The 25,766-nt window shown below is 35.6% G+C and overlaps 4 protein-coding genes and 1 pseudogene across 11 annotated transcripts; all 5 read right to left on the bottom strand.

Moving 5' to 3' along the window:
- Positions 1-760: 760 nt before the first annotated feature.
- Positions 761-2,089, bottom strand: LOC115973990. The gene has a single exon (XM_031094224.1). The coding sequence runs from the start codon at positions 2,087-2,089 to the stop codon at positions 761-763; it is 1,329 nt and encodes a 442-aa protein (XP_030950084.1).
- Positions 2,090-2,839: 750 nt separating this feature from the next.
- Positions 2,840-3,181, bottom strand: LOC115975146 (annotated as a pseudogene).
- Positions 3,182-5,698: 2,517 nt separating this feature from the next.
- LOC115977421 (flavonol sulfotransferase-like) lies at positions 5,699-8,959 on the bottom strand. Its single transcript, XM_031099256.1, has 2 exons — positions 8,339-8,959; positions 5,699-7,017 (listed from the first exon to the last, which is right to left on the bottom strand). Exon 2 carries the CDS (start codon positions 6,959-6,961, stop codon positions 5,903-5,905), a length of 1,059 nt encoding a protein of 352 aa, XP_030955116.1. The 5' UTR covers positions 6,962-7,017; positions 8,339-8,959; the 3' UTR covers positions 5,699-5,902.
- Positions 8,960-11,871: 2,912 nt separating this feature from the next.
- Positions 11,872-25,766, bottom strand: LOC115977423 (DNA repair protein XRCC3 homolog). 6 transcript variants are annotated; one of them, XM_031099260.1, is made up of 4 exons: positions 24,674-25,766; positions 23,767-23,897; positions 22,765-22,832; positions 22,415-22,669 (listed from the first exon to the last, which is right to left on the bottom strand). In XM_031099260.1, exon 1 carries the CDS (start codon positions 25,684-25,686, stop codon positions 24,787-24,789), a length of 900 nt encoding a protein of 299 aa, XP_030955120.1. In that variant the 5' UTR covers positions 25,687-25,766; the 3' UTR covers positions 22,415-22,669; positions 22,765-22,832; positions 23,767-23,897; positions 24,674-24,786. The 6 variants fall into 6 exon arrangements, with proteins under 6 accessions (XP_030955122.1, XP_030955120.1, XP_030955119.1 ...); XM_031099259.1 differs by having other exon boundaries at positions 22,415-22,832; positions 24,705-25,766; XM_031099262.1 differs by lacking the exons at positions 22,415-22,669; positions 22,765-22,832; positions 23,767-23,897 and adding an exon at positions 11,872-11,888 and having other exon boundaries at positions 24,705-25,766.
- On the bottom strand, positions 16,838-18,525 carry LOC115977424 (flavonol 3-sulfotransferase-like). 3 transcript variants are annotated; one of them, XM_031099264.1, is made up of 3 exons: positions 18,175-18,525; positions 17,771-17,985; positions 16,838-17,260 (listed from the first exon to the last, which is right to left on the bottom strand). In XM_031099264.1, coding segments are annotated over exons 1-3 (564 nt in total). In that variant the 5' UTR covers positions 18,177-18,525; the 3' UTR covers positions 16,838-16,913. The 3 variants fall into 3 exon arrangements, with proteins under 3 accessions (XP_030955124.1, XP_030955123.1, XP_030955125.1); XM_031099263.1 differs by having other exon boundaries at positions 17,771-18,525; XM_031099265.1 differs by lacking the exon at positions 16,838-17,260 and having other exon boundaries at positions 17,776-17,985.

Below are 25,766 nucleotides of genomic sequence, written 5' to 3'. Positions count from 1 at the left end.
TGCTGGACGGGCTTCTTCTTAGAGTCCACATCTAACTTGTGTTGGATAACCTCTGTGGATATGCCTGGCATGTCCTCGTGGCTCCAGACGAAAATATCCAAGTTCTCCTTAAGGAATTGGACTAGCTTCTTCTTCGGGTTTGCACTCATGGTTGTCCCTACTCTGGTAGCCTTCATTGGCTCCCCGTCTACCAGCTGCACAGTTTTTAAAGCTTCCACCTTCTCTTCTTTTTCCTCGATCATCCACGTATGGTTTTCCTTGGCTGCCAACACTGCTTGGTAGCACTCCTTAGTTAGTACTTGGTCTCCTTTTACTTTATCTACACCATTTTTCGTTGGAAATTTCACCTTCAAGCAATAGGTGGACGTGGCTGCCTTCCAGCGGTTGAGTATGAGCCTCCCAATGATCACATTGTATGAAGAGGAACAATCTACCACCAAGAAATCCAACTGATGAGTCAGCTATCGCGGATAAGATCCTACTGTGACCGTTAATGTCACTATGCCTGTGGGGTACACCCTGTCTCCACTGAAGCTGACAAGGGGGGGCTCAAAAGGACGCAGCCTTCCTGGATCTAGCTTTAACTGTTGAAAAGTGGAGAGGTAGATGATGTCCGCGGAACTACCATTATCCACAAGAATTCTCTCGGTATTGAGCCCTTCTATCATGAGCATTATGACCAAGTGGTTGTCATGAGGCTGCTTCACTCCCCTGGTATCTTCTTCCGAGAAAAACATGTCCCTGTCCGTTTGTCTTTGCTTCAAAGGGGTATTCTGTAGACGCTGTTCACCTGCCTCTGATATGCTTTCTTGAGGGATCTGAACGACCCTCTTGTAGATGGCTCGCCTGTGATCGTCTTTATCTCCTCATTCACATTTGGTGGACGTTGGGACGTGTAGTCCTCATCTCTTGGTGAGGCTTCAAATTTGTCCTTGTTATCATCTCTAGACCTACTAGGTTCCCCCTTCTTCACAAACCTCAGTAGTTTTCCTTTTCGTATGAGTTCCTCTATCTGCTCCTTTAGGTCCTTGCAGTCCTCTGTGTAGTGGTCGTGATCCTTGTGGAAACGACAATACTTCTTCTTGTCACGCACATTGAGTGATGAATGTAATGGCCTTGGCCATTTGAGAGAGTGCTCATCTTTAATCTGCGCCAAAATTTTGTCAACAGGCAAAACTAAAGGGGTGAATTTTAGCATTCGAGGGGCTTCTTCGTCTTTCCTTTTACCCCCGTCGTTAGTCTGACGATTTGAGCGCTCCCTTTTTCGCCCTCTTCGGTCGTCTTCCTTCCTTCCTTTTTCAATGGACTTCTCTATGTCCTTTATCGCGGCTAAGGTGTCCTCCACGTTCATGTACTTCTGTGCCTTCAGGAGTATTACTGCCATCATCTTTGGAGGATTCTTCTCGAGTAAGACCATGAACTCCTTGGATTTCAATCCAGCTTTAAAGGTTGTTATCTGCACCTTGTCATCAGCTTTATCTACCTCTAAAGTTTCTCGAGTGAAGTGCTTCATGTACGACCTCAGGGTCTCTTTCTCTCCTTGTCTGATGGTGAGTAAGTGGTTTGCTGGCCTCCTCGGGTGCTGTCCTTCAATGAAGTGGCGTAGAAAGGAATTGCCCAACTGCTCAAAGCTGTCAATGGATGATGTTGGTAACTTCGTAAACCACTCCCTTGTAGCTCCTTTGAGAGTGGTGGGGAAAGAGCCTAGTGTCGTCTTGAACGTGTTGAAGTGGTCTAGGGGGTTCTTAAGTCCGTTAAATGGTTCAACCTGAGGCAGGCGAAATTTTGACGGCACTGGGCATTCCAAGATTGTCGCCGTAAAAGGTGAATTCGTCGTCCTGACCATTCTATCTAGGCTTCGATCTGTCTTCCCTTTAATGGCGTTCCTCAACTTGTCCATCTCCTTTCTCATTTCCCGGAGAAGATCTGAGTTAGGTTCATCTAGAGTAGTTGGTCTTCGACGATCGCTCCTTTTATGACTATCTCCCTCGTCTTCCTGATTGGTCCTAGACCGGTTCTCCTCTTGTTGAAGCCGCAACCTCATCTCCTGCAAACTCATCTCCTGGTTCTGCTTGGTAAGTTCTTCCATGATAGCTGCAAGTGTCTAGATTTGCAGGGCTAATACTGTAGGATCTTGGTTGGACTCCATCTGAATTTGGGAAGAGACTGGAACTACGCTTTCAAACCTAAGTGCGAAAATGTCGTTCCCATAGTCGGCGCCAAACTAATGATGCGTAAATCGTCAATCAAGTTGGTTCGTCCAGATGAAGCTGAATCCTCGTCACTATTCCCGCAAAACGTAGGACAAAAGCTCTCCTAAGGTGGTCATCGGTGTGGTGTCAGCCATAACGCCTTCGATGCCAAAGTTAGTGTATAGAAGCTTTTTGAGAGAAATAAAAAAGTTTTGAATATCAGAGTATCTGTGTAGGAGTATTTTTGGGTGAATCTATGTACCTTGTTTGTCTCTGATGAGTGTGTATATATAGCTTCATAGTTTCTAGCCGCTGGGGCCTTAATTGTGGTTTTAGTGCTATTCCTGTAACGCCTTAGGGCTAATTAATGCGAGTTTTGATGAGTCTTCAACGCTCTGATAGCTAGTTGGTAACTGTCCGAGGTATTGAATCCTCTTACTAATGACTTGCCTGCCTTCGTCTATGCCGTGTCGAGGTGGACGAATGTATTTGATGAGGTTGTCCAAGGAAAGAGAGTTTGTCAATCCCATCATCTTTCATATCAGAAATATGATTACATCTCTAATAAACCCTCAGAAATTAAGGAGATAGACCGAAAAACAAACCTATCTGAAACTAAAAAGAAACAAATAAACCAAACCCTAACCCTAACCCCCAAAACCATAGAGAGTCCTACCCTGCCTCTTCAAAGCATAAACAACATCCATAGCAGTAACAGTCTTACGGCAGGCGTGCTCAGTGTAGGTCACAAAACTGCGAATCACGTTCTCCAAGAAGATCTTGAGGACGCCACGTGTCTCCAAGAAGATCTTGAAGACGCCACGTGTCTCCTCCTAGATGAGCCTGCTGATACGCTTGACTCCGCCACGCCTGGCCAAATGCTGTATGGCAGGCTTCGTAATTCCCTGGATGTTATCCCTCAGAACCTTACGGTGCCATTTCGCACCACCCTTTCCCAAACCCTTGTCTCCTTTTCCTCTTCCTGACATTTTCTTTCTCTCTCTGGTTCTTTGTTTTTGAAAGACCGTTTTGTTGTTTTTGTTTTTGATGGGGAAATGGGAGAGAAGGTTGGTGGGTTTATATATAGGAGGGAGGTGGTGGTGTGGCCGTTCGATGAGGGAGCGATCCATGTGAATTATAAGTATGGGGTTTATAGCCGTTGGATTTTCAGTGATTGGATTTTAATGGTGGAAATTTGAAGGTGCAAATTGAGGAGTTTGTTTTGTTTTTAAGTTTTGGGGAGTGCAGGCACTTTTGCTTTTAGTGGGAATTTTTTCTCTGTGAGAAAACACACTTTTTGAGAACCGAAGGAACACACAAAATTGAAAATTGAGCAAAAATACCACGTTTGGTTTTGCTGCAATTTTGCATTTTGAACACCACCAAAATAAGTAAAAATAATCAGTTTTGAATAGAAAAGGGGAGCGATGCATCCGTATCATTTTCCCAATATTTTTTCTAAACTGGAATTGGCAATTTGAATGATTTTTTTCTCATTCATTGTAGCTAGTAAATATGACACTTAATTTTTTCACATCCATAATAATAAGTAACAATGACACTTAAAATTTATTATAATAGTGTAGTGAAAAAATTATAATGGATAAATTTTGTATATCCAACTCCAAAAATCACTAACATCAACCCATATAAACTTGTGTAAAATGATATATGAATTACTATGACCATGTAAATATACATATTTATTATTTACATGCAAATATATTTTTTAATACTTTTTTTCTCTCATATATACAAAAAGAGATAAATGATCTAAGAAGTAATACAAATTTGATAAAAAACAATATAAAGGAAAATGGTGACAGTAAAAGTACTATGAGAAATTAAGAAACAAGCTTTTTTTTGGAAATTATAATGCAATATGTATAAAAAGATTTATTATAACTAAAATATGTAATAAAAAAGAAGAAAATCGAATAAAGAAAGGGAGAAAAAAAAGTAATCAACTTTTTTGTTGTAGCAAGAATATGAAATGAATGGGAGATAAGGGTAGAGTAAGTGATATGAAATTTAGAGAATAGAAGACAAGGAGAAGAATGGTAAAAAAGAGGAGATAATGAGTTAGATGAAGATTAGCACTAAGGTGAAAAATTAGGGAGCCGCTCCTCTCCTGTTTCAAAGTCTCCAATTCTCTCCTTTTTTTTTTTTTTTTTAGATTAAAGACACGTGGAAACTAAACAATCTAAGGGTCTAAACAATTTCATAGCATTATTTTTCTTTCTTTCTCTCTTTTTTGCCCCTCTCTCTTCCTCTGTCTCTCTCATTGGTCACCAAGTTATTATGCAAATGAAGAAGAAGAAGGAGGAGGTTACAAGGTAAATTCCTTGGCTCTAGCAAGTGTGGACAGAATCTTTGGAATTTCTGCACATTGGAATTTTTGCAAATTTTGCTTTAACTCCCCCACTAACCCTAGAATTAGATTTTGTTTTTCCTTCAAAAAGAAGGGGAAAAAAAAAAGCTTAAATCAAAACTTTAGCTAGGTAGCAAGAGTCCCAATCATGGTGGAGAAGATCAAAACCACACAGAAGAGAGGCCAATTGATCTCAGTTCTTCATCCTCTCCTTCTCTGCCTTCTTCTTCTTATTTGCCTAAATCCTGGCTGATTCGTTTCACTCAAAAAGCCACCAGATTGATCTCAGTTCTTCTTCCTCTCCTTCGTCTTCTTCTTGTGCCTTCGTTTGTACAATAGTTTGGTGTCTCATGTAAGAGAGACAGAGAAAGAGGAGAGAGGGGCGAAGAAGACAAAGGAAAAAAAAAAGATGAAAATTGTATTTGATGTGTCTATGTTATGACCCTTAGATTATTTAGTTTCCACGTGTCTTTAAAATGAAAAAAAAAAAAGAAAAAAAAAGGAAAAAAGAAAAGGGAGAGAACTGGAGACTTTGAAATAGGAGAGGAGCTGCACCCGAAAAATTATGGGAAGAAGAAGTAATGAGCAAGAAGGATTGGAATTTTGAATAATAATAGAGAAGAAAGGTCAAGAAACCAAAATTAGTTACAATCTTTATTATTATATATTATACAAATTTAATATTATAAAAAAGATGAGAATTTGTGGAAAAATAAGTGATGTGGTGCAATAGAAGTTTTGTAAAGTTAAATGCAACATTTAATTATTATACATAGTATAGTTGTCAAACGAAAGACATTGAGGTTTCAGTGTTTCATAATAATTTTGACATTACTATTTTAAGTGTCAAGTTAAGAGAATAAGAGCCTTGTAGCTTAATTAGTTTTTTTTTTTTTTTTTTTTTTAGAGATAATTACAACATGTTGCTAACCTTGCAACTTGAACCCTTTTCCCCGTAGACCCCCAAGCACTTTGTGCATAGGGAGATGTCAATTCAGTTACAAGGCCTTTGGCTTGTAGCTTAATTAGTTGATATCTCTTAGTGTGGTCATCACATCTAAGGTTCAAATCCTTCCTTCGTGTTGTAACTATCAATTTATTAAATTAAAATAAAATAAAATAAAATCAAGTTTCAACTCTTACAAGACACTAGAAAATATATTAATAATGTAGTCACCTGCAAGTGACTAAATTATCCATACAACCTACAAATGAAAAATAATTTTTTTTTTTTTTTTAAATGGTGCCATACATATCCTTCAAATAATGAAAACAAAATAGAAACAGCCATAGTGCTAGAATATATTTAGTCGCCGGATTGTGATGGAAGTGGCATTGCTCATCTACTAGATGGGGGTGGGACGTTGAATGTCAAACCCGAACCAGTTAGCTTTTGCTCGAATATTTGATCGAGTTGCATTGCCATTTCATGTGTGAGATGATTCTTCCAGTCTCCAACCTTACCTTTCCTAAAAAATGTATTGTTTTTAATCTCTATCGTATTGACTCCATTATTCTCGAACAACATCATTCCATTTTTACTTACCTCCAAACTAGACATGTTCTCAAAACTGCATAGGTCTATAATCTTTTGCACCACACCTTTATCTTCTTCCTCTAAAGAGAAAGGGTAACCTATGAATTGGGCAATTTTCTTTATCCAATATCCAGTTTCATTCTTCAAATCTTCATACTTTAAAAACAATATCATCTCTGGTGATTCAGAGCTTGCTCTCCAGTACCCTAATAAATGATCCCAATATGGTCCACAAAAAGATAATCCTTGACAAAAGAACTCAAATGCATCCTCCAAAGGAATATCTCTCATGGTTGGGAATTCCTCATTAACTAGTACCTTGTGAATAAAGTGCCATGTAGACACAAGTACATCCTTTGGATCCCTGCATATGTAAACAATTTTACAACCAGAATCTATAATAGATTTTGGTAAGGAAGTATAGGACATATGTGTAGCCATAAGTGGAACATCTAGATTCAATTTTGGTGAGTTTGAGCGAAAATCAGTCTCAATGAAGGGTACACACTCATGTGATAATCTTGTGAGTAAAGGGTTAGTAGGCTCACTAACTTGGGATTGTGTCATAATGGCAAAGATCAAAGCCTTAAGCCAAGTTGTGCCAGATTTTGGAAAACTGCTCAAGATCACTTGGTTGGGTTGAGGCTTGAAATGTTTTTCAGCCCGTAACATCCCTTCTAACCAGGCTAAAGAGTACCAAAAACCTTCATATTGGTCAAGATCAGTCAAGGCAGCACCCTTTTTTCTTGGGACGCTTGACATGATCTCTTTGAGTTTGTTATCGATTTCTGAATCAAACTGATACTCTTGTCTCTCATTACTTTCTGGAGCATGGCTCATTTTGGAAGAGGAGGATTCCATTGGTTGAAAATATAGCTAGCTCGAAATATATTGGAAATGTATACCTGAAGTGAAAACTGAATGAAAAAAACACCATTATAAGAGCATCCACATTGGTGGAGTCATAAATTTAGCTATTTTGCATCACAAAAAGTTACTTTATTGATTTTACCTTCTCACTTTACAGAACACCTAGCATCAGTAGTTTTATTTTAGCTTTCAACATAATAAAATAATATAAACAACACAATAAAATAATATATCTACTACAATAAACAACCATCACAACCATTATTGAAGTTATTTATTTTACCTTTTCACTTTACAAAACACCCAGCATCAGTAGTTTAATTTTAGTTTTTAACACAATAAAATAATGTAAATAACACAATAAAATAATATATCAACTACAATAAACAACCATCACAACCACTATTGCAGTGGGTTTGACTTGCTATTTTTCTTCAGATTTGAACACACTAACATGCAAATTTGCAAAAAAAAAAAATCAAAAAAATCAAAAAATTGACAAAATTCCAATTTGCAAAACCCATAAAACAACACAACATACAAATCTAAAACTGAAGAGAGCTGAGAGTCATTAAAATAGCGTGAAAGAGAGAAAAAGGCAAAAAAAAAAAAAATGGTGAACGTGTAAAAGGGAGAAAATATATGGAAGTATAATAAAATAAAATTTTTTGCTTTAGCTTTTTGCTACAACGCACATCTATAGATAGATGTGCACTGTAGTAAGAAGCTAAAAAAAAATTGCAGCATGCTTTTCAAATATTAGTGGTACTAAAAGTGGTGCTAAAAATACCAATATAACTTTTTAACACCACCAATATTAAGAGTATCCACAATAATAGAGCTAAATTTTAGTTATTTAACATCTACAAAAATCACTTCATCTATTTTACCTCTTTGCATCCAACATCAATGAATCTATATTTTTAACTATTTAATTAAAATAATAAAAATATCTTATTAGAATAATAATAAAATCTTCCACCACAAACTTTATCAACCAACCACAACCACCTCCACCATCAGCCACAACCACAACCACAACCACAACCACAACCACCACCAATCAAAAAAAAAAAAAAAAAACAGTAGCCAAGCAGCCAACAAAATACAAATCACAACCACGATCACTACAAATATTATTGTATATCATTCAATAACAAATTTCATGAACTATAAATATATAAATTATATAACACTGCAACAATATACCTCAGACCCAACCAGCCAACAAAAAAGAAGAAGTCACAGACCCATTCTCAGCAATATATCACGTTCTACAACAATATATCACATACCCACAATGATTCTGATTCAAAATCGAGGCAAGCGAGAGGTGAGGTAGAGACAGTGAGAGTTTGAGAGACTTACCGACTGCAAGGAGGAGGAGCTCTTGTCGTGGGTCTGTGACGACAAGGTCAGAGCAGAGACTTCGAGAGTGAGCGAGATGGGTCTGCGGCGTGGGTCGGCGGAGTGGGTCAACGGCTTGGTTCGACGGAGTGGATCAAGGGCGTAGGCCGGTGACGTTGAGCTTCGAGTGGGCCGGTGACGGTGAGAGAGAGAGATGAGAGTTGAGTGAAAACTGAATAAAAAGAACAGCATTATAAATAGTTAAATTGCAAAGTAGAGTTCATCATTGTACACATTGACACATGTCAAGACTACACTAAAGTCTGAAGTTTCAGAGGACAAAATCTGAAGAATGGCCATTCAACTTTTTCTTTCCAGCTAAGCTTGTCCACAAAGTTCCAAAACAAGTTCTTAATTTCCCGGCCCCAAAATTTAAGATCCAGGTCCACCCAGTTAGGTCATCCGCCAAGACAATGACAACTCCATTATTTCTTCTTCACGATTTTACTTGGCCACCAAGAGCTCCCTCTCTTAGGCGTCCCCAAAATTTAAGATCCAGGTCCACCCAGTTAGGTCGTTCGCCATGACAATGACAACTCCATTATTTCTTCTTCACGATTTTACTTGGCCACCAAGAGCTCCCTCTCTTAGGCGTCCATTAACATATTTTTACTACTGAAACGGAAAACTGTAACTAAATAATTTTTAAATGTGAGAAAAGTGTTGTGGAACCCATTAATGATCTTGCACAATGAATTCATGTGATGTTACTATTCACACGCTAAAAAAAAAAAAGCTGAAATTGTGATCATGGAAACGCAAACGCGGATCCAAATACTCACCAAGTCCAATACCTAGAGAAACAGCATGCTTAAAAGCAACATCTAGGACACTGCCATTCATTTAATAAACAGCATGCTTAAACACATTTATATCATTGATTTCATATACTTTGATTAAAAATTTTCAACTTAATTTAGATTCTGGACAATCAGATTATTGTAAAGAACCTTTGTTGACTCAACATAGTAAATGTACTAACCCTTCTATTTAATTACCAGTGCACTTAAGCTTACTAAATTTCATATCATTTTCTGCATTTTAAGCCATTCTTTTCAAAATTATTGGACAAGATTAAGAGAAAGTTTAGACGTCATTTTCAATACTATTATTGGATAAGGTCACTGAAGTTTCCTGTCATTATTGTACCTGAAGAACAGCCTTTTAGACATAACGAAGGGTCATTCTACTGTTTCTTTAGAATCAAGCTTGTCCACAAGTAATGTGTTTCCTGGAGCCAAAAGTTCAGATCTGAGCAGATCGGTGACCCCCTTTGTCTTGCGTTGATTATACACCATGGCCGAAACAGATCTGAGTTGTCTAATGAGAGAAGTGAGAACTCCAAATTTATTGGTCTTGCTGGTTGCATCTCTTCTCATCTGTGATCTGTCCAAACAGCCAACCTTTTGCAGCTCACTCACACCAAAAAGTGGAAGCCTCATTTTGGGATTGATGTATGTTTTGACACATGATTGATGTTATTAAAACGGAACCTTACCTATCAAGATTGATTGTGAAAATATAATGCCCTTGAGAAAGATCTCCAAACAAATGGAACTAAGAAAGCTGAAAGAAAAATAAACAAGCATCACTAGGAATTTACACGGTTAGGCCTTTGGCCTAAGTCCAGAACCCCAAGACACTCAAATATCTCTCAATCATAGATGCAAAGAAAACACTAAAATTTCTGTACAGCACCTTAAAAGAGATTTCTCTCTAAAGCAAAACCAACAAACCAAGCCACGGCACCACAAAGAGATCTAAGGTTACAGCACCCAAACTTACTAAGGACAAACAAATTAAGAGGAACTCACGAACAAATAGATAGATGAGCATAGGGATGACAGAAGAGATGAGCAAACTGATTAAAAGGCAAACATAGAAAATAACCCAGTAAATAAAAAATCCAAAGTAAAACTGACATAAAATCATAATTAACCCAACAATCATACATGCAGTTATACTTTGGTAATAATATATGCAACTCTGTTTTGGTCAAATCCATCCCAGAAGTTTAACAAATCAGTGCTTAATGCCATGAAAAAATCTCCACACAATAACTAGATGAACTCGTAAATGGGTCACTGAATTTTTCCACAATCAAAGGGTTTTACTAACATATGCCCTCATGACCTACATTTTATAACCATTTTAGAAAAAAATTTATGAGAAAATAAAAAAGTGAATTACTTTTTAACAGTTTTTTCAATATCCTACAAAAGGTTTCTTAAAATGGATGATTGATATATTTCCTAAGAGCATAGATTAACGAGTCTAAATCTTCTGTCTCATTCTTTATGCTCCACTCTATATTCCACTAATCAAAATTTGTCACATGTATACTATATTTAATTCATATCTAATTTTAAGCATTTTTTACTTCAACTTCCTAAAATAAATAAAACTTCCAATAACTCAAACCATCTCACTGATCTTCCACCCATCCCACCAGCCACACCACCGGTCCTCCACCACCACCATTAACTTTCGTCGGCGCCACCAGGAGTAGATCACTGACGTCATCAATGGCCAACAGCCACCATCGGCTAGTCACCCACTCATCCCTTACCAAAAATAATTTAATTCATTTTTTTAAAACAAGCACAACACATCTCCCACCAATCACCACCACCCTTCCCCAGCGCCGCTAGCAACAACATCAACACCACACTGCCACCATGATTGGGTACTAGCCATGGATTTGAAGAAGAAAGGGCATTCATGGGTACCCACTAACAAGACATCATAAAACCAATTCCAATCATGGATTTAAACACAAGGAGGCGGTAGTTGATGGCTGTTGATGACGTCGGCGATCTCTTCCCTGTGGCATCAGCAAAGGTTAGTGGGGGTGTGACCGTGTGTTGGGATTTTTTTTATTTTTTTTTTTTTATTTAGGTAACTGACCAGTGGTGGTGGGTGGCTAGCCGATGGTGGCTATTGGCCATTGATGATATCAGTGACCTATTCTTGGTGGTGGTGGAGGACCGGTGCTGTGGCTGGTGGGATGGGTGGAAGATCGGTGAGATGGTTTGAGTTATTGGAAGTTTTATTTATTTTAGGAAGTTGAAGTAAAAAATGCTTATAATTAGATATGAATTAAATACAAAATACATGTGGCAAATTTTGGTGGAGCATAGAGTGGAGCATAAAGAATGAGACAGAAGATTTGAATTCTATATTAACTGGACCCATAATTAAATACTCACAAACAAAAAATAGAGGAAAACACACTACCCAAATGAATTCAAAAGCTTAAATATTGGAGTTGATGGATCATAGAGCCATATAAAGAGATACAGTATCAGATTGAGAGGTATAAAAAGGGAGAGGGAAAGAGATGAGTATGGAAATTTGAATAGAGAGTGATATCTTACCTTGAACTTGAAGAGTGAATGAGTCCTAGGAGCAACTGGAAATAAAAGAAATGAGCATGAAATAGAGAAATAGCGTGTGTAGGTTTCTGATTCAATGGCACACCCGGCAAAAAGAAAATCCCACATAACATTGCCTGAAATTGTAAAATTGCACCTATTTAGCTGGGATTTAGAGCTGATTTTTAGGATCTCCAAATTCCAGCTACAAATCCCACATGTAAATTAGAAATTTCCTCTTTTATGACACCAAATAAAGGAATTGATACTCCAAATACTCTATCCTGGTAAATGGCAAGTCTTAAGACTTGGAAGTTCCTTGCTCCTAGTGACTACCTATCTTATAAGAAAATAGGAACTCAGCTTAATAACTTTTCTTTAATCAATAAATTTCTGTCTTTTGTCTAAGAAAAAAAAGAAGCAATGAAAAGTTTTTTGGCATGGGCAGAATCTTAAAATTGGACATTCGAATCTCAGAACGAAGATTGTGAGCTATATGGTTTAAGCACCTTTCATAAGTAAACAATGCAGTAACATTCTATGTGCAACCAGAAGTTGAATCATGCTAGTTTTCTCCCTCTGATCAACCTAGTCTAATCTATCAGTTCAAACACCATGCAATATGAAAGAAAAATAATAAATAAATAAGAGAAGAAAATTTCAATTGATCTAAAAGGAACTTTTCACCATGTAAAGTACACAACACCAAAGTTCACATAATTTACAAATTTACACTTGTTTATAAAATCTAAACAAAATCACCTCCACTGTTATCAATGAAGTAAAAGACTAAAATTTTAAACATAGTTCTTATATAGTTCTAAATTGCTTTTACATGAGACAATCTTTATGATAAATTAATAATATTGTTATATAATGAATGCTAATTGTTTAGGAGAATTGTATTTGTTGGCAGATACATTATACAGATACTGTATGCGCAATGATGATATATTATGCAGATACATTATACGTTATGTAGATACCTATATAAGGATGAGACCCATTGCTTTTTATGTGCTATGTATGCAGGGGTGGCATAATGTATTTGGGTACCTTAGGTGTGTGAGAGTGCTTTTTTCTTTAGCACACAGGCCCAAGAATCCTGGGCCAAATAATTGTGTTTTGGTGGACTGGGCTTGGTTCACCGCAGCTAAATGGGGGCTGATTACGAACCAAGTTGTGCGCAAGTCACATAAATCTCCTCAAGGCAAAAATGCGATTCCTCCTCGGGCGTACTGTCGTGGGATCCCGAGACGTACTGTCGTGGGATCTCGGGGCGCATGAGGCCTGTAAGAACCCAGAATCTCTGGTTCTCTGCACTATACAATCTTTATACATATATGTAAGTGAATTTCATGAGAATGATTTAGCCACGAGGATCCTGGCCCCAATTCTCACAGACTTAGTGCTTTTGCACAAGACTTGTGGGATTTGGAACTCAAGTCTGAGTGGCTTTGCTTGGGCAAGGACTCAGTTTTACAAGCAAGAATATATGTATTGAGCAGCAAGAAGCAGTAAAGAAAGATAATATAATAAAGAAATATGCAAAGTAATTGTTAGAAATTCTCAAATCAATATGAGATATTTCATTATTTTTCTTAATTGTGGATTACAAATGTGCTCACTAAGACGTGATACAAGGTTCAAATAAGCTCAAAAATTACAGACTTTGATGGCTATTCAAGCCTCTAAGACTTGTAAAGTTTGAATCCTTTTGAATCCAAATATGTGCTATAGTGGCTGTTTCTGGGATACCAGGAGACATTCCTCTGTTTTTCTTAAATTTTACAGAGTTCTAATGACTCTGTTCTGATGTTCTTCCTACTGAAAATCCTCTGCCCTTCAACATGGGTTTTCTCTTCCTTTTATAGTGTGTTTTCTAGGGCTCCATGGTACTAGTGATTTCTCTCTTTTGCCCCTCAGAGCTCGTGCTGTGACAGTTGCTCAAGGGCTGGTCTCTTCCCCTTTTTCTCATGGTTTTCATCCTTTAATACTGTTTCTCTAAAAGTCACTTGCTGACTTTCCATTCCGGGGCGTCCTAGCCTTCAATCTCTCTTCCTTCAAGATTTCTCACTTTTCAGACTCATCCGTCGGTGTTGTTTCTTTGTTGTCATTATTCCCAAATAGTTGGAATCTTTTACTGCTGGGTTGAAAGTTCTCTTCCAGTTGCTTGTACGCATGATTTTCTCATTCTTGGTTCCTTGTGATACAGCTCCTTTGTTCATGAATGTTTGCTTTATACTTTCTGATTCTTTGCTGCATCAGTGGGTACTTAAGAAGGACATCTCTGTTCTTCATTTCTTGTATTTCGTGGTACCTTTCTTGAGTTGTCTCAATCCTACAGCAGCTGCCCTGCATTACCTGAGGATCCCGGGCCTCTGAGGATCTCGGGCCTCTGGCAGCCTCTGGGTATCCCGGCCCAGTTCTTTCACTGAATTTTGCTAGACTTTTTGATGACCTTTTTGCTGGAAATCTGAATATAAATTGGGCCTTAATGTTGATTCTTCTTGCTACTTGAATTTGGCCTTCTTTACTTTTTCATGGAATGGGCATTCTTGTGAAATTTTGGCCTTCAACAAGGTGAAAACTGAAATTGAAGCATTTTATATATTTAAATATAATTTTTTAAAATTAAATATTAATTAAACTTTATTATTTTGTTTTAAATGCAAAATTACTACTAATTAACATGAACCATGTAGATTTTTTTACAAAGTCTATACATAACAAATTTGACAAAACGTTTCACACATGTTGATGTGACAGATTGATAGTAGTAAGTAAAAAAGTGATGTTAGTAAAGGACTTAGATAAGAACTAGTAAAATTTTGCCAACTCAAATTATGAAAAATATTGCGAATTTTTTTGTGTATTGATTTTTTTTTTTTTTTTAGAAATGCTACATTCACAATATTTTTACAACAAATTTTAGGTGTTAAGTTGTTACTGATTCTAATTTGAATTCATCATTGAAATTAAATTTTTGTCATTAATAATAGCCTGTAACAACTTACCACTTATGATTTAATGTGAAAATGTTGTGAAAAATGTTGAGAACATAGCATTTTTTTTTCTCTCTCTCTTTTTTCTTATTTTCATTTGATAAAAAGATATTATTTTATATATTGACTAATATTTGGGCTTAATTAATACCATTATAATAATAAAAAATAACACTATTGATTAAAATTTGGGGGCCTTTTTTCTACTTGGGCCCTTAGGTGACCCTAATCTTTGCTTTTAGTATAGAGCTGGCTCTGTATGTATGTACGGTTCATATATAAATATGTGTGTGTGTACACACATTACTGTCTATATATATGAGCAAAATAAGTGGTAGAGATCATAAAAATCGAACAACTAATTTTGATTGTATCTATTATCAAAATTTTAATACGAAAATCAAATTCATTCTTGGTTTTTTATTTATATTGTTTACATGAGTTGGTTTACATAATACACATGTTTTAAATTATACAAGAAATATAAAATAAAAAAAATTTGCATACTAAACACCAGAAAACATTCTCAAGCTAATTTTCAAGATCATTAACAAAGATTGGAAAATGAGATAGTTTTCTAGAAAATGTTATTTGGAAAATGACCAATTTTATAGAAAACGTTAATATCGAAATAAACAGAGCGCAAATCTTAATTGATTGATTGGTATCTTTTAATTTGTTCATGACATCTAGGGTTCAAATCTTTTCTTTGTGCTATAACTATCAATTTATTAAAATAAAATTCAAGTCTCAATTCTTTCACTAGAAAATATATTAATAATGTAGTCACTTGCAAGTGACTAAATTATCCGTACAACCTACAAATGAAATATATATATATATATATATATATATTTTTAAATGGTGCCATACATATCCTTCAAATAATTTTCTTTAATCATTTTCACAATATTTGTTCTAAATTGAATTGACAATTTAAATGATTTTTTTCTCATTCCTAGTAAATATGACACTTAATTTTTTCACATCCATAATAGCAAGTAGCAATGACACTTAAAATTTATTGTAATAGTGTAGTGAAAAAATTATAAGGGATAAATTTTACATATCCAACTCCAAAAATCACCAACATCAACCCATGTAAACTTGTGTAAAATAATATATGAATTACTATGTGTAAATATACATAATTATTATTTGAATGCAAATATATTTTTTAATACTTTTTTCCTCATATATATACAAAAAGAGATAAATGATCTAAGAAGTAATACAAATTTGATAAAAAACAATATAAAGGAAAATGGTGACCGTAAAAGTACTATGAGAAATTAAGAAACAAGCTTTTTTGGAAATTATAATGCAATATGTATAAACAAATTAATTATATCTAAGATATGTAATAAAAAAGAAGAAAATCGAATAAAGAGAGAGAGAGAAAAAAAAAGTAATCAACTTTTTTGTTGTAGCAAGAACATGAAATGAATGAGAGATAAGTGTAGAGGAAGTGATATGAAATTTAGAGAATAGAAGACAAGGAGAAGAATGGTAAAAAAGAGGAGATAATGAGTTAGATGAAAGTAACAGTATGGTGAAAAATTATGGGGAAGAAGAAGTAATGAGCAAGAAGGATTGGAATTTTGAAGAATAGAAGAAAGGTCAAGAAACCAAAGTTAGTTACAATCTCTATTATTATATATTGTACAAATTTAATATTATAAAAAGATGAGAATTTGTGGAAAAATAAGTGATGTGGTGCAATAGAAGTTTTGTAAAGTTAAATGCAACATTTAATTATTATACATAGTATAGTTGTCAACTGAAAGACATTGAGGTTTCAATGTTTCATAATAATTTTGACATTAATATTTTAAGCGTTAAGTTAAAAGCCTTATAGCTTAATTAGTTGATATCTTTTAGTGTGTTCATGACATTTAGGGTTCAAATCCTTCCTTCGTGTTGTAACTATCAATTTATTAAAATAAAATCAAGTTTCAACTCTTACAAGACACTAGAAAATATATTAATAATGTAGTCACCTGCAAGTAACTAAATTATCCTTACAACCTACAAATGAAAAAAAATTTAAAAAAAAACAAGGTGCCGTACATATCCTTAAATTAATGAAAACAAAATAGAAACAGCCTTGTTGCTAGAATGTATTTAGTCGCCGGATTGTGATGGAAGTGGCATTGCTCATCTACTAGATGGGAGTGGGACGTTGAATGTCAAACCCGAACCAGTTAGCTTTTGCTCAAATATTTGATCAAGTTGCATTTTCATTTCATGTGTGAGATGATTCTTCCAATCTCCAACCTTTCCTTTCCTAAAAAATGTATTGTTTTTAATCTCCATCGTTTTGACTCCATTTTTCTCCAACCATATCATTCCATTTTTACTTACCTCCAAACTAGACATGTTCTCAAAACTGCATAGGTCTATAATATTTTGCACCACACCTTTATCTTCTGCCTCTAAAGAGAAAGGGTAACCTATGAATTGGGCAATTTTCTTTATCCAATATCCAGTTTCATTCTTCAAATCTTGGCCAAAATGGCCCATTAGCATTAATTTTTGAAATATTTAGCAACAGAGCACTGTTTCGGAAATAATTAGGGAAATACCACTTTTTCGGGCCCTATAGCGGCGTTTTCCTGCAAAATTTTTTTATAAGTCCCATAACAGGTTCAAGGGGCCCTATAGTAGCGTTTTTAAGCCCTATAGTGACGTTTTTGGGCCCTATAGCGGCGTTTTCCAGCAAAATTTTTTTATAAGTCCCATAACAGGTTCAAGGGGCCCTATAGTGGCGTTTTTAAGCCCTATAGTGACGTTTTTGGGCCCTATAGCAGCGTTTTCCTGCAAAAAAATTTTATAAGTCCCCATAACAGGTTCAAGGGGCCCTATAGTGGCGTTTTTTAAGCCCTATAGTGACGTTTTCGGGCCCTATAGCGGTGTTTTAGGAAAAAGTGGTACTTCCTTAATTATTTCCGAAACAGTGCTCTGTTGCTAAATATTTCAAAAATTAATGCTAATGGGCCATTTTGGCCTCAAATCTTCATACTTTAAAAACAGTATCCTCTCTGGTGATTCAGAGCTTGCTCTCCAATACCCTAATAAATGATCCCAATATGGTCCACAAATAGATAATCCTTGACAAAAGAACTCAAATGCATCCTCCAAAGGAATATCTTCCACGGCTGAGACTTCCTCATTAACTAGTACCTTGCGAATAAAGTGCCATGTAGACACAAGTACATCCTTTGGATTCCTGCATAAGTAAACAATTTTACAACCAGAATTTATAATAGATTTTGGCAGGGAAGTATAGGATATGTGTGTAGCCACAAGTGGAACATCTAGATTCAATTTTGGTGAGCTTGAGCGAAAATCAAACTCAATGAAGGGCAACACACTCATGTGATAATCTTGTGAGCAAAGGGTTAGTAGACTCACTAACATGGGAATGTGTCATAATGGCAAAGATCAAAGCCTTAAGCCAAGTTGTGCCAGATTTTGGAAAACTGCTCAAGATCACCTGGTTGGGTTGAGGCTTGAAATATTTTTGAGCCCGTAACGTCCCTTCTAACCGGGCTAAAGGGCACCAAAAACCTTCATATTGGTAAAGATCAGTCACGGTAACACCCTTTTTTCCTGGGACGCTTGACATGATCTCTTTGAGTTTGTTATCGACTTCTGAATCAGACCGATACTCTTCTCTCTCATTACTTTTTGGAGCATGGCTCATTTTGGAAGAGGAGGATTCCATTGGTTGAAAATATAGCTAGCTCGAAATATATTGGAAATGTATACCTGAAAACTGAATGAAAAGAACACCATTATAAATAGTTAAATTGCAAAGTGTTGTTCATCATTGTACGCATTCACACATTTCAAGACTACACTGAAGTCTGAAGTTTTACGTGAAAAAATCTGAAGAATGGCCATTCAACTTTTTCTCCCCAGCTAAGCTTGTCCACAAAGTTCCAAAACAAGTTCTTAATTTCCCGGCCCCCAAAGTTAAGATCCAAGGGTCCACCGACTCCACCCAGCTATGTCGTCTACCAAGACAATGACAACTCCATTGTTTCTTCTTCCCGCTTTTACTTGGCCATAGAATTTTTATTTATCTTTCGGATTTTTGTGCATTTGGTTTATGTTGAAAAGTATCATTTAACTGCATGCACTTTTGGTTTGGTTCTGGCTTGTAGTAATGTTAGATTAAGCAAAATATATATATATATATATATATATATATATATATCATTTAAATGTGTATTTCTATACTACGAAACATTTTCTAAATAAGTTGAAAATCTTCGGCCCATTGATAAGACCAAACTCTCTCTCACATGCTTTAACATTTTTTCATTTTTCTTTCTTTTTCTCCCACAGGTCCACCTCTTTGTCATATTTTTTTTTTTCCTTTCTATTTCTCTCTCCTTAATTAAAATAGTATTTTTTTTACTATAAAGTCATCACTTTAAAAAAAGAAAAAAAAAAAAACACATACACATATTGTGGTACATGATTGTCAAAATCGCGATTTGAATAGTATGATAACACGATTTTATGATCCCACCTCACCAAAATATTTAGAATCGCACTAGGATCGTAAAAATGGTAAGATCGTAAGATCGTATGGGATCTTACCGATCCTACCAAAACATCGGTTTTTGGTTTTTTTTTTTTTTTTTAAGGATAAATTTTTGGTTTTGATGAAGTTTTAAGGATTTTTTTTTTCTATGTTGTGAAAGGATGGCTTTTTATTTTTATTTTTTATAAAATTTTATTAACCTAAGCAAATGTTTTCTAGTTTTTAGGTCATTTGTAATAAAAATGAAGGAATACTTCATCATTTCTAAATGAAGAATTTATATTTGTTTTGCTACATTTTAAGTTATAATGTTGTTAAATTTGTTTGATCAATATACTAATTTGTGTTATAATATTACTAAAATGTTTTTCTTATATATAATTTTGTTAGTATGTTTGTATTTGTATATTGATTGATTAATTTTTTTGAGGACGCTCTGTAATTGTTGCTGAGTGGTATAACTTGAATAGTTGAGTGTAAAGTTGTATCTTGATTTCTTTTGTAGCTCTAATATACAAATATACAATGTCTACATAGATGATAAAATGGTTGATGATGATTAGGACGGTAGTCATAAGAACCCTATAATGAGAATAATTAAATGTTCACTTCACCTTAATATTAATCTTGCTTTTGGATTTCATATTTTAGTTGCTAGTTTCCATTTGATAACTTATTTTGGATTCTAAACTTAGAACTTAGAACTTGAAAAATATTTCCATATTGTTGATAAATATTTTGGTATTTGGTTGCTAATTAAATATTTATTGAACTTTTTAGATACACTGGATCAAAACGTAAATATATTTGTTTCGTTAGTATAGACGTAGCGATGTAAGATATGCAAATTACATCATATAATGCAAAAAAAAAAAAAATTAATGGATAAATTCACAATTTACGTAATTATTCAACATACAAAGTCATTATCAATATGTTTTTTACTTTAAATATGAAAATATGTGGGAATATTGGGCTTTTGCCCTTATTTTGCAAAAATAATAGCAATATATCCCTGTTTTGAAACTATTTAGGTCCATGTCCCTATTTTGAAACTCGATTTATGCATATTTTGCCACTTAATTTAAATGAAAAAATTAAGTGAAACTCGACTTTGTTAAAGTCAATTTTCAATTAAAAATTTACATATAACTCAATTTTGAGGATATTGAGTTTAACACCAAACTCGATTTTGTTAAAATCGAGTTTCAAAAACAGGGACAGAGACAAAATCGAGTTTCAAAAACAGGGACATAGACCTAAATAGTTTCAAAATAGAGACATATTGCTGTTATTTTTGCAAAATAAAAACTCAATATCTCTGAAAATATGTAAGATCTTACAATCTACGATCCAATCCTATGATTCACGATCTCACATACTTCTCACGATCCTATGTAAGATTCCAATTTTGACAACCTTGTTGTGGTGGTCCGATCCCAATAACCTTGGGCTGATTGGGTCCGATCCCAATTTCTTCTCCCTAAGACAAAGCTCTCTCTCTCTCTTCTCTTGTGTATGTCTCCCCTATTTTTGTTCCAACCCCTTTTCCTTATCCCTCCATCCCTATTTATACCCTTCTTTGAATGTGGTAGTCATGATGGGGGAATATTCGACGTGTCAGTGGGTCCCTTCACTTACGGAGCTTTGGTGGTTCCTTCAGTCTTGGCTACTGTTCCTCCATATCATATCATGTGTTAGAGGGGGACCCACCTCCTGCTGTTGAGGTGATCCCTCAGTAACTTGTGCCTAACGCTAGGTTTTATTGCCCAGCAGGCGGATTCCCCTAAGGCATTATCTCTTGTTCTTGGTATATCTCGGATACTTCCCAAGCTGCTCGGTTATTTGGGCCCATTTTGGGCCGAGATCGTCCCAGTGGACATAGGGCCCAACACGGCCTAAGGGTTGGGCCTGTTATTCTTGATCCATACACATACCTAACACACAATTGTGTTTTTTTTTTTTTTTTTCACATTTTATACTATGTTATTTGAAATATGGTACCAAACATATTTTTTGTATTATGAATATTTTAAACATGTTTTTTCACAATACTTTTTAAACCACGTTTTTCACATAATTTTAAACACCAATATTTAAACACCACTACCAAATGAGTTAATCTCAATGAGTTACACATCACTAGTTTTCCAATGACCTCTCAAACAGTATCAAGAGTCTCAACTGGTTCCAAAAGACTCTAGGAACCCAAGTGAGCATAGAGCCATAAAATTTCTTCTCTTTTAAGTTTTAACCATTGACATAATCATTTTCAAAAGAAGACATTAAAATGGTAAATCAACATTTAAATAAAAAAAAAAATAGCACAGATTTTAATAACGTGAAAGGTAGGGGTCAAAGTGTCAAACATTTTACCTACAACTAAATCAATATTTTCTTACGCCCACAATACCTTTATTCATATTTTATGTTTTTATATAATTTTTTATTAAGAGAACTAGAGTTCCAATTTCCCTCTTTCATTATTGTAATTATCGAGAAAAAAAAAGTGTTGCAATTCCAGATAAGTGAAACTTCTCTTTGTTTTAGCTGCAACCTCAACTTTGTATTTGAGGGAGAGAACTTTGTATTTGTATGAGATTTATAGAACTTTGTTTTGGCCAAATCTATACATGCAACTCTACTTTGGTAACGGCCTATACAACTTTGTTTTGGTCATATCTGCCCCATAAGTTCAACAAATCAGTGCTAAATTCCATGGAACAATCTGCACACACAATACCTAGAAGAAACAGCATGCTTAAAAGCAACATCTAGGACACTGCCATGCATTTATGAAACAGCATGCTTAAACACATTTATATCATTGATTTCATGTACTGTGATTAAAAATTTTCAACTTAATTTAGATTCTGGACAATCAGATTATTGTAAAGAACTATTGTTGACTCAACATAGTTGATGTACTAACCCTGCTATTTAATTACCAGTGCACTTAAGCTTACTAAATTTCATATCACTGTATGCATTTTAAGCCATTCATTTCAAAATTATTGGACAAGATTAAAAGCAAGTTTAGACTTCATTTTCAATACTATTATTGGATAAGGTCACTAAAGTTTCCTGTCATTATTGTACCTGAACTGAAGAACGGCCTCTTAGACATAACGAAGGGTCATTCTACTGTTTCTTTAGAATCAAGCTTGTCCACAAGTAATGAGTTTCCTGGAGCCAAAAGTTCAGATCTGAGCAGATCGGTGACCCCCTTCGTCTTGCTTTGATTATACACCATGGCCAAAACAGATCTGAGTCATCTAATGAGAGAAGTGAGAACTCCAAATTTATTGGTCTTGCTGGTTGCATCTCTTCTCATCTGTGATCTGTCCAAACAGCCAACCTTTTGCAGCTCACACACACCAAAAAGTAGAAGCCTCATTTTGGGATTGATATGTGTTTTGACACATGATTGATGTTATTAAAATGGAACCTTACATATCAAGATTGATTGTGAAAATATAATTCCCTTGAGAAAGATCTCCAAACAAATGGAACAAAGAAAGCTGAAAGAAAAATAAACAAGTATCGCTAAGAATTTACGCGGTTAGGCCTTTGGCTAAGTCCACGGGAGGTGATGAGAAGAAAGTTTCATTAACAAATTTGGAGATACAAAGATGGTGTAAAATCACTCTCACAAAATCCAGAACCCCAAGACACTCAAATAGCTCTCAATCATAGATGCAAAGAAAACACTAAAATTTCTGTACAGCACCTTAAAAGAGATTTCTCTCTAAAGCAAAACCAACAAACCAAGCCACGGCACCACAAAGAGATCTAAGGTTACGGCACCCAAACTTACTAAGGACAAACAAATTAAGGGGCACTCACGAACAAATAGATAGATGAGCATAGGGATGACAGAGGAGATGAGTAAACAGATTAAAAGGCAAACATAGAAAATAACCCAGTAAATAAAAAATCCAAAGTAAAACTGACATAAAATCATAATTAACCCAGCAATCATACATGCAGTTATACTTTGGTAATAATATATGAAACTCTGTTTTGGTCAAATCCATCCCAGAAGTTTAACAAATCAGTGCTTAATGCCATGAAAAAATCTCCACACAATAACTAGATGAACTCATAAATGGGTCACTGAATTTTTCCACAATCAAAGGGTTTTACTAACATATGCCCTCTTGACATACATTTTAAAACCATTTTAGGAAAAATTTTATGAGAAAATGAAAAAATGAACAATTTTTTTGACAGCATTTTCAATTTCAAGGGCATAAATTAACCGGACCCATAATCAAATACCCACAAAACAAAAAATAGAGGAAAACACACTACCCAAATGAATTCAAAAGCTTAAAAAATTGGAGTTGATGGATCATAGAGCCATATAAAGAGATACAGTATCAGATTGAGAGGTAGAAAAAGGGAGAGGGAAAGAGATGAGTATGGAAATTTGAATAGAGAGTGATATCTTACCAACTTGAAGAGTGAATGAGTCCTAGGAGCAACTGGAAATAAAAGAAATGAGCATGAAATAGAGAAATAGCGTGTGTAGGTTTCTGATTCATTGGCACACCCGGCAAAGAGAAAATCCCACCTAACATTGCCTGAAATTGTAAAATTGCACCTATTTAGCTGGGATTTAGAGCTGATTTTTTTGTGATCTCCAAATTCCAGCTACAAATCCCACATGTAAATTAGAAATTTCCTCTTTTATGACACCAAATAAAGGAATTGATACTCCAAATACTCTATCCAGGTAAATGGAAAGTCTTAAGACTTGGAAGTTCCTTGCTCCTTTTTTTTTGATAGGTAATTTGGAAGTTCCTTGCTCCTAGTGACTAGCTATCTTATAAGAAAATAGGAACTCAGCTTAATAACTTTTCTTTAATCAATAAATTTGTCTTTTGTCTAAGGAAAAAAAGAAGCAATGAAAAGTTTTTTGGCATGGGCAGAATCTTAAAATTGGACATTCAAATATCAGAACGAAGACATCATTCAATCAAATTAAAAAACCAAGATTGTGAGCTATATGGTTTAAGCACCTTTCATAAGTAAACAATGCAGTAACATTCTATGTGCAACCAGAAGTTGAATCACGCTAGTTTTCTCCCTCTGATCAACCTAGTCTAATCTATCAGTTCAAACACCATGCAATATGAAAGAAAAATAATAAATAAATAAAAAAAAGAGAAGAAAATTTCAATTGATCTAAAAAGAACTTTTCACCATGTAAAGTACACAACACCAAAGTTCACATAGTTTACAAATTTACACTTGTTTATAAAATCTAAACAAAATCACCTCCACTGTTATCAATCTTTAGCAACTCGTAATAAACACAAAAATTGAGAACTGAAAATTTAAGAGGAATGAAAATTACCATACATGCTGCTATTCTGTTTGTAACTCACCGCTTAAATAAGTGTACAAAAACTCAAAACTATACATGTCTAGCTAGCTTGAAGTAATGCCATTCCTCTTAGAAGCATATTGCTATCTTTCAACTCCAAAAACCCCTTCTCTTCTGATCACAAACTCACAAGAAGAATCAGGCAAATGAGGCGCGAAAACAACATGAAGTCGCCGCCTTGTTTGCCTAGGGAGAAAATCACCACCTCCACAAGCACTCACATCCACCGACCCATTTTCTTCTCCAACGACTTCCTCATTCCTCGACAAGAAAAGCCTCGAATTCACACAATTAGCCCACGCTAGTCCCAAAGCGGGACACACCCGTCTTCCAGACGAAACCAAAGAACCCAAATTCCCAACCTTCAGCCCATTCATCCCCTCCGAATGCCCCATCAAATCCACCACCTGGTTCGTCACCACAACAGCCAAACCAAACCTCTTCGCCAACGACTTCAATTTCCCGGAAATCTTAAAAAACAGCGACGACCTCCGCTTAAGCTCAATTGGGGTGTTCTCAAATTCGGAACGAAACAATGCCGCAATGGAATCGATCACAATGAGCTTAACCGGTAACTGGGTATTCATGTTTTCAAGGAAAGACTCTATCTTAGGCATTATATCAAACAGTTGGTCTGCAGAATATACAGCATGAACAAATATACGATCACAGGGATCGTTATTGAAAATTCTTGGGTGTGAAGAGATAAAGGCATGGGAAAGTTGGTGGAGGCGGCGAGAAGGGAAAGAGAACTCGGTGTGGATGTAGAGAGAAGAGGCGGATAGGCCGCCGAGTGAGGGTGGGAGCTGGGCAGAAAGGGTTAGTTGGAGACAGAGTTGGGTCTTGCCACAACTGCTCTCGGCGACGAGCTCGGTTATTGAGTTGCAAGGGATGCCACCGCCGAGGCAGCGGTCTAGGACTGGGCAGCCGAAGGTGCATTTCTGGGTTGATGGAAGACGATGAAGCAGGTTTTCTGGGGTCATGTTTGAATTTTGTGACTTTATGTGGGAACTGGGAAGTAGAAAGGACAGTGGTTTGAGGGGGAAGATGGGGGTTTTAAATT

This window comes from Quercus lobata, chromosome 2 (assembly GCF_001633185.2).
Source record: "Quercus lobata isolate SW786 chromosome 2, ValleyOak3.0 Primary Assembly, whole genome shotgun sequence".
In the NCBI taxonomy this organism is placed as follows: Eukaryota; Viridiplantae; Streptophyta; class Magnoliopsida; order Fagales; family Fagaceae; genus Quercus; species Quercus lobata.
This window is presented reverse-complemented; position numbering and strand designations above follow the sequence as displayed.

Coding starts and splice junctions, on each gene's coding strand:
- LOC115973990 (XM_031094224.1), bottom strand. CDS start 2,089: ATGGAAGAACTTACCAAGCAGAACCAGGAGATGAGTTTGCAGGAGATG.
- LOC115977421 (XM_031099256.1), bottom strand. CDS start 6,961: ATGGAATCCTCCTCTTCCAAAATGAGCCATGCTCCAGAAAGTAATGAG.
- LOC115977424 (XM_031099263.1), bottom strand. CDS start 18,176: ATGTTAGTGAGTCTACTAACCCTTTGCTCACAAGATTATCACATGAGT. Junction 17,261..17,770: donor ACTGTTTTTAAAGTATGAAG/ATTTGAGGCCAA, acceptor ATTTTGGCCAAG/ATTTGAAGAATGAAACTGGA.
- LOC115977423 (XM_031099262.1), bottom strand. CDS start 25,686: ATGACCCCAGAAAACCTGCTTCATCGTCTTCCATCAACCCAGAAATGC.